The sequence below is a fragment of the Lytechinus variegatus genome, chromosome 19 (genome assembly GCF_018143015.1).
Source record: "Lytechinus variegatus isolate NC3 chromosome 19, Lvar_3.0, whole genome shotgun sequence".
NCBI lineage: Eukaryota > Metazoa > Echinodermata > Echinoidea > Temnopleuroida > Toxopneustidae > Lytechinus > Lytechinus variegatus.
The window spans coordinates 9,119,275-9,128,096 of record NC_054758.1 but is presented as its reverse complement, the minus strand read 5'-3'; the positions used below and the strand labels follow the sequence as shown (position 1 = coordinate 9,128,096).

Sequence of the window (8,822 nt, the reverse complement as noted above, 5' to 3'; positions counted from 1 at the left end):
TTGCATTATATACGTTATATTTACACTATCTCTGTTTTAATCTTGGTAAATCAATACCTACTAATACATTTACTGAAAGTTCTCGGGAACGTTTCATAAAATGTGTTGTAATAAAAAAATTGTAATGACAATACTGAAATCACTCAATCAAACAATGCATTTGTTATTAATAAAATCATTTATGAAACCGGACCTAGGTTGAACAGAGGTACAAACGTCAGGATATCTGTTAACGGCTCAATTCTTCTAAGAATATCCTAGCCAATAATTTTAATTTCCAACGTTTTTGGTACTTGAAATATTGGATATCATTTTAGCGTGGGTCAAATCTGTAGGCCTATCTTTTAAATGTAGACATTTATGGCAACCATAAACATATTATGTAAAGCAGAACTACTAATACTTTGTCAAAGGAGCAAATAATTACTACAAAATGAAAAAAAATTGACCTCGAAAATTTGACAGGACCTGCATAAGTGCAGCTACTGTCATTAAAATATTTTGCAGAAATCAAAACTAATCTTTGGGGAAGTGCATATTTCTCATGAACTATAACAATATTAGATACGTAACAGATAATTGTAACAATTACGTAAAGTAAAATTTATTGCTATCTATAATATCTACGTCTAATTATTCAAAATGCCACAGAGGGGAGTTAAGAGACATAATAAAAAGAAAAAAAAAACATTACAAGTAAAGCAAATGAAGCTATCTAAGAGCCATTTCACACGGTAAAAAACAAAATCGCAATTTGAATGATGATTCCAGTGAAATTTAAGGCTAATGAATAATTTTTTTAGCACGTGTGAAACCAAACTAGAATCACGAAGGCTAATAATCACAATCATGAATTCAAATTCTACTCCGGAGGTGAATTGCAGTTCAGTTTCACTCAGAGTACGGTACGAACTTTCCGTGTGAAAGTCCAATGATTCTCATCATTACAATGATGGTTCAAGATTGACTTTTGAAAAGGTGAAAATGCCCTAAGGAAAATCAACACCTTCAAATTGTATTCAAAATGTTCAACAACTAGATCTTTCTATCTGTCTCAACTTTGAAACATTTCTTTAAAATCACACCGATCCATGATTAAGGGGCTGACTTCGCGCCAAGTTCGGAAGCCAAAAATCTTATCAACGTGAGGGCGACAGATTGAGGTCACGTGACCTGGCCAGGGTAGCTGCTAACTGATCATGTTTGTATGGGAAACAGAGAGAAAGAATGAGGGAGAGGAAAAAGAAGAAGAAAAAGGAGGAGGAGGAGGGGGTGAAGCAACAGATTAAGAATAAGAAGGAGAAGTAGTAGAAGAAGATGATGATGAAGAAGAAGAAAAAAAGAAGAAAAGCAAGTAGGAGAAGGACTAAAGAGTAGGAGAAAAGAAGAGTGAGAAGTAAAAAAAAGACGGAGAACAAGAAAGAGAGATAGGAAAACAAGGTCCTATGAGGGAGATCAACAACTATCAGATGTTTCTGTTAATCATTGATTCATGGTTACCAACAATGCCAAATGGTTAGATTAAGAGAAACATAAGCTTATCGAGAAAGATTAGGAATGTCTCCTTTTCCAAGCCAACTCTGTCTAGAAAATGACCTTCTGAATTACAATTGGCCGTCAGTCAATGCCATCAGTATACTTCACTTCTTCTTAGCATTGTTGTCTTTTCCATCGTCATTGTCGTCATCATGATCGTTGTCATCTTATCATCGAGCAAGGACATCAGACAACCACTCCTTCTGTTTCCATGACAACAGCGTGGTCATCATCGATGGTCCCTCTCATGTCTTTGTAGGACGGTCGGTGGCGCCGCTCTTGGACTTTTTGTTTAATTCCACTGAAGAGATATTGCGTGCCGCGGAGACCTCCGTACAACGTCACAGCAAGCACGGCGAATAGGACGCAAGGAATAAGCACGTGACCGAATATCGTGGCAGGAGATGCGTCTTCTGTTATTCAAGAACAGATAAATGTAAATTGATGAAATAGTCTCGATGAGGGATATGAAAAATGACAAAAATAAACAACTACCAAAAGCAATTTTACATAAAAAACAACAAAAAATTATATTACCGTTTTTACGCAATTGATGAAATGAAAAAGCAACAGTAAGCATCTTAGTAGGTTTATATACTAATTGGTTTTATAAACACCTGGTGTTAGACCAAAACCAAACTGGTGTTGTTTCACACCTCTCTGGTGTGGACGGACATAATATAGATTCCAGGCTGGTGTTAAGTCAACACCGGAGTTTTTACAGTGTAGGCCTGACAGACAGAGAGAAGGAGAAAGGGAGAGAGGGAGAGGGAGAATAAAAACATGTACTTCACTTCTGACTTGTCTGTCAAAACGAAAAAGGAGAACTTTGAATGTTATCGGAAAAGAAACAAAAGGAATTCTTACTATCAAATGAAAATATTTCTCCGACGGCTGCTGTCCCCACTGGTGGCGTTGTGACAGGTGTTGCTGAAAGAAAAAGGAAAATTGGAAGAATTATCAATCTAGCTATTTCTTTTTATGATATTTTCTATATTTCACAATGACTCATGATTGATAGAAGAGTAATAATCATTTTGTTAATACTGCCTAATAATAGCATTCAAAATTACATGGAACTAAAAGTTCTGCTATTGACTCTATGCATTGGCTTCATTACGCCGCCATCTTAGAGGCTGATGCCATTGCCTTGCATGTGTTGGTGATCTGCAGCTGGCACGTCTCTGACAACTCCGTTTACGCGTATTCCTATATATATGTCCTCTGAGTGAGGGCGTTATAAGATATGACCTCATGCATAATGCATAATCAGCTGGTGGCTGATTGTTTTATCTTCTGTTTATGTTGTAGTGGTGTTTTTTATGTCATACTTTCGTTCATGTTAATACATGAAAATCTCATATTTTTTTGGTTGCGCTATACCCGTCGATGCCGCCAGGACGACACTAGACCTTTGGGTATTACCGTACCCTCTTTCTTCTTCGGTTAATGGATCGTCCTGTCGGCAGCGCTAGGGAATCATTTTCTTGTAAATTAAGATTATGTTGTATGTACTTATACGATGTTCTTTTTGACTGTAGTGCAACGATATGTTTTGTATACTTTGATTATTTTTATGACGAATAAAAACTGCAAAGATAAAAAAATAATGGCTGATAAGAACGCTGCTTACTTGTTACTGCCATTGTCGGAACCGGTCCGTCAAATTTTCCTTCGTTCACACCATTTAGTTTAGTCTGCGCTTTTCCTCCAGCTGTAAATACGAAAAAAAAAAGAAAAAAAATCAGTGAAGTTCCTGGCTAGACGAAAATGAAATTAATAATAAAAAATAATTAACAGAGATCCGATATCGGAAGACTATACCAATGATGGCGTTAGTAGAGGGAGTAGGAACATAAGTGTAAACGTACATTCATATAGAGACGATAAAACCCAAAATGAATATTCATAAAAATGGGGATAATCATTAAGCAAGGACATTGAAAATGATAATAATATGCATATTTTATCATTATCATTATGTAATGTTAAAACGTCGCAGGTATACATATGTTACGAAGTTCGAAAGAAAACCGACGCAATAAGGGACATCTCTCGGCTAAAATGATGAAGATCGAATAGAATAGTCTCGAATTTCCCCCAAGGTTCAACTGTGTTTACATTATTATATTGCGCTTATTCGGATCATGGACCTATAGGTCCATGTTCGGATCAAAGCATGTTAGTCATCGTTGCCCCATGAGAATCGTTTCTGTATTATAGGAGAAAGTGGCTAGCCACGCCCCTATAACTTTCCGCAGACACATGAAGCGGATGAAAATGCACGTATAAGAGCTCGAGGCGTCCAAGTTGCTGGTCGCTCTCCTTTCGTTGCCATGGTAGCAGTACCGCTAACAGTTCGGGTATGTGGAGTCATATTTCCTGTTTTTCAAACTCCGAATTTTTACTTGCAGGTATTCTTAAGTCAGAACTTCAAATTTCGTATATTTTATGTTTATTCTTTTCATGTATTTACCAATATGACAATAGGTTATTAGGTTCCTTTGAATGCTAACCACGATGTGGATGAACTTCCTGTCATATCCTAACCAGAAATTTGAATTTTTGTTGCTGCCGCAAAAAATACTATTTAAAGCTAGACCTAAGTTTGTTATCAATTTATGTTTATATTTGTAAATTTCGAAGTGCAATAGAAAATATTTTCAACTGAAATTTGGTAAAAAAACAACAAAGAACAGTGTCGTAATGAGGCTGAAATTGAGAGCGTTGAAAAAAATGCGGGAAAGCAAAACGATCGACATTTCTAGCAAAAATAATCAATCGATTATTAGGACAAATTTATCCCGTAAAAAGTCGAATCGGTCAGATATTAAAGGAAGTTATGATGTTGAAAAATGCAAAACAATAATCAAACAAGTATATATACAACTTGTGAAAGGTTGGGAGCCGGGGGCGGCACCCCACAACCCCAATCGAACGTCAGTCTGTTAAAATGTCATTATGCAGCGTCTTCTTTTCAATTAAAATTTAAAAAAGAAAACGGGGGGGGGGGTATGTTCTTGATCGACCTTATGCGATGATCTGGATATTTGAGAGACCCAAAAATGTATTATTGATAAGATTTTTAGGTAATATTCTATCTCTTATAAGAATCTCTCACAACATATTTAGTTACATTAGTAAAATCACATGATGATTGTATACATTTGTTGACGTTTTTTTTTATTTCCCTAGGTATGATGTTTAGGCTTTCTATTTTTAATATGATCTTTACAAGAATGAGTTATCATCGTTATAATAAATAATAAATGTTAAATTTTACTTTTTCGCTTTTTGTTTAGATATTTTCCTTTAATGTAACATTATCTTTAAGAATTGCTATCTGTTGCGAAATTATTAAAGAGGATATGCATAATTTCTTTTTCAGTTGGCATCTGTCCATCCACCACTTAACTGCGTTATACCTATTAGACCCATTAGCAAGTTATTATGGAATTTAGTTGTTTGATACGTGACGTTTACTTGCCAGAATGTAATAACATTGAGCGGGAAAGTGGGGGATGATACTGTGTACTGTGATCTACTGACAAAGAAGAGATAAAATGTGAAAAGAAGGAGAAGAAGACAAATGAAAAGGAGACGAAGAATAAGACGAAGGAGAAGAAGAAGAAGATGAAGAAGAGGAAGAAGAAGAAGAAGAGGAAGAAGAAGGAGAAGAAGAGAAGAAAAAGAGAAGGAAAAAAGGAAGAAGAAGAAGGAGCAGAGGAAAATAAGAAGACAAAACAACGGAGAAGAATTAGAAGAGGAGGAGGAAAAAGAAGATGAAGTAGAAGCTTAAGAAAGAGGACAAGAAGAGCATGGAAAAATGACAAGAAACAGAAGAGAAAGAGGGGGTGGGGTGTATAATATTAAACTTATCGTTGTTTAAAAAGTAATGACATATACTGGTTACCATGATACGATGATAATAATAACATGACGAGCAGAAGAGGCGTATTACGATATTTATTTAAAAAAAGATTAGGAACAGAGGCACACGATTAAAAAAAATAACGCTAAACGAAAGTAACCAGTGAAACAAAACCAAAATATAATATAAAAATAATAATTGAAATAAAAAGTCAAAGAAATACGGGGAATATGAGCAGCATGATATGATCTTTGATCAGAGAATCCCTGGTTTTCAACACAAGCCAAGGAGCTAATGTTCCTTCTAGAGTTTTAAAAGGCAAAATGCCAAGTTTGCTGTCATCACTATAATGACAGAGCTTCCTTTATCAAACTTCGAAAGAGCCCAATTTCCGTCCCGCCTTTCGAGACGTGAAATCAATATGGAGGCAGACCTTTTCCAAGTCGAAATTTGTCTCATTACGTGCTAAATCATAGTAATAAACTTAGTTCAGTTAATATTATGTGCTCGCCTGGAAGAATTATGTTACTCGAATGAAACTACTAAGTCGAAAACATGACGATACAAACGGAAATAACGTCAGTCGATCACTACTGCAGTAACATTGTTAACAAAATCCAAATAATATTCTCGAATGATCACAAATTTCTTTTTATTCATTTTGATATGTATATATTAAACAATTGTTCAATCGATTTCATTCATTTATTCATGAACCTCTTCATATATTTATTTATTTATTTATCTATTTTTCATAAATATGCATCTTTTTACAATTGTTCATCTACTTATTCATTTATAACGAATCTCGTAGAAAAATAGTTCTGTTATAATATCGAATCGAAATTTGAGTCCGTACCTATATTAACGAAAATCCCTTTTATATATTAATACATATCTAAGCTTTTGGAAATTATTAATAAATCTCACCATCAGTCAATTTTTAGAAGTTGTCTTTTGCAAAATTAATTTGATATCTTTACCATAACGTACTCATATAAACCAGTTGCATCTATCAGTCTGCGATAAAAAAAATTTAGGCTTGAGATCTTAACCTTTTGAAGTTAATATAGTATTTCAACCGTTCTTTCATTTTCGCCCTTTCTTGCTTGGTTGTGATATTTTGTTTTATATTTTTCATCTTATTTTCTTTTTAATTTTTTTTTGTTATTATTGATATCATTTTCATTACCAGTATTATCATTATTATCATGATTATTTTTTCATTATTATTATAATTATTATTAATATTTCATTATAAGGATTTTAATTACAATCATTATTTCATTGTCAGATTTTTATTTTATTTATTTATTTTTTGGGGGGTCTATATACCCCAAGCCCCACCCATCCATCTGTACACCAGTGGGGGGGGGGAGGGGGTGGGTGGGTGCAGGCCAAATGCTCCCGAAATCTGAAAAAAAACCCGGAAGAATATACCAAACAGACTAGACATTACTTATCACTGTTAAATCAAGAAATCTAGAACCAGACTTCTTTTCGTTTCATTATTTTTGTTAAAAATAAAAAGATTTAACCGCATTAATTATCAGTACGCAATCGACACCGTAGACTTAGTTTCTGAATTCTCTGATGAGCTCCTTGTTATCCACGCATTCGAACATCATGGATCAATTGACATGACTATCATAATGAGGAAATGTTCACATTTTCGGAATTCAATACTGCCAGTTACGTGATATCCTTGCATTGGAAATTTTAATTCAAGTTTTTTCTTCTATTCTATGTTGGTTATTTAATATCACTGCTAAGCGCGATAATGAAGGGTGTGAATGATGATAATACGTCCTGGCAAGATAAAGAGATAGCATGCGGCATAAAAATGCTTCACAAAACATTGGGTAACATGAATGTTAGTTCGGCTTAAGAAATACCAAATGCAGCGTAGATTTAGGCTCTCGTTTTACCCAATATGGTCAATCTTTTTAAACATTATTTTACAGTCTCGAGAGTATAAACTTAATGGAGGAAAGAACGGTGTAATCAACTAATAATGTACACTAACATACTCGATTACAGTGAATGGTTGGTCAAGAAGGGGGGAAGGGGGCTGTCCAAAGGGGTCAGACATTGTCTAGCCCTTTTGGGCAATGGTGCGCCCCTAAGCATTTATTCTTTACTATTTCGTAGCATTTAAAGAAATATATTTTTAACTTTTTTTTATATCTTTGCTGTGCATATTGGTGTGGGATGTGGATTATGCCTTATAATTCAAACAAACTACAAATAAAAACAAACACCCCAAAATCTATGTCGAAATCCCTCATATACAGTAATTCCCAACTAGTGAATGAACATCAACAACTCCTCATCTAGAGGGGGACCCCCGCATCAAAAGATAAATCTACATAAAATAACCCCAAATTAGGTATATAAAATGAAACAAAAAGAAAGACGATGAATGAACAAAGGAATGCAAGAATGCATGAATAAATCAATTAATAAATCAATAAATAAGTTAACAAATTCCAGAACAAAGAAGGAACGAGACTCATTCCATTCACTTACCCGCTGATGAACATACAGCGAAGATTCCGACGAAGACGATACCAATATTAATTGACTTCACAATCAAATTTGCCATTTTTATTTTCAAGTAATGTTTTCGACGATTAGCGCTCTATGCCAAGTTTTCAATTTCGTTAATTTCCTATTGAAATATTTATGTAATTGGCTGGCTTTTAAAGTCGAAGGTAGAAGTAATTGAAAGATATGGCGACTCTTAAGTTTAGATGGACGTCGGGATCACGTGCTTGATGAAGGATTCTAATAAGATATTTTGGACCAAAATTGTCGATTTATGAACGTGTTTTTCTCTCTATTCTCTCAATTGGTTGCAAAGAGTGGATGATGATCAGGGGTGCTCGAGTCGGAAAGTTCCAGAATATTTCAAATATGTTGCGAAAGACTATAGTGTCGAATGAAATGTTCCTCTTATAATCGAAGACGATGCCGTTGTGTTTGCTGAATAGTCAACAAAGTTCTGACCAACTTTGAAGCTGCTGAAAGTTTTGAGAGTAAAAATTTTTGGGGTGATGTCAACCAAGGCATCCCTTGTCGCACATGTTCGTGTTTACAATATCGGGTTTCGTGCTAGACTTCTACGCTGTCGTTAGTTTCAAATACTTCCAATTTACCCTATATTACACGTTTAATCTGATATAGTGCTGGAATAAAAGCGCAATGGTTCGCTTGTTCGCATTGATTGCTATATCGTGATAACTGATTACAAGGAAAATACTGTGAAATGTACTATCAATAAACCAGATAAACGAAAAAGTTGAAAATCAGGACAGCCAAATAAAGTCTGTAAGTGGTAGACTAGTAACCTCGCTTGGATGTAGGCGGGGCTCTCAGGCTCGCACGTGATTGGCTGATAAAATGAATCATGAAA

At 34.9% G+C, this 8,822-nt stretch overlaps 1 protein-coding gene across 1 annotated transcript; it reads right to left on the bottom strand.

The window, feature by feature from the left end:
* Positions 1-803: 803 nt before the first annotated feature.
* LOC121406066 lies at positions 804-8,500 on the bottom strand. The gene is made up of 4 exons (XM_041597075.1): positions 7,937-8,500; positions 3,170-3,250; positions 2,404-2,466; positions 804-1,949 (listed from the first exon to the last, which is right to left on the bottom strand). The coding sequence occupies exons 1-4, from the start codon at positions 8,010-8,012 to the stop codon at positions 1,723-1,725; spliced, it is 447 nt and encodes a 148-aa protein (XP_041453009.1). The 5' UTR covers positions 8,013-8,500; the 3' UTR covers positions 804-1,722.
* Positions 8,501-8,822: the final 322 nt, after the last annotated feature.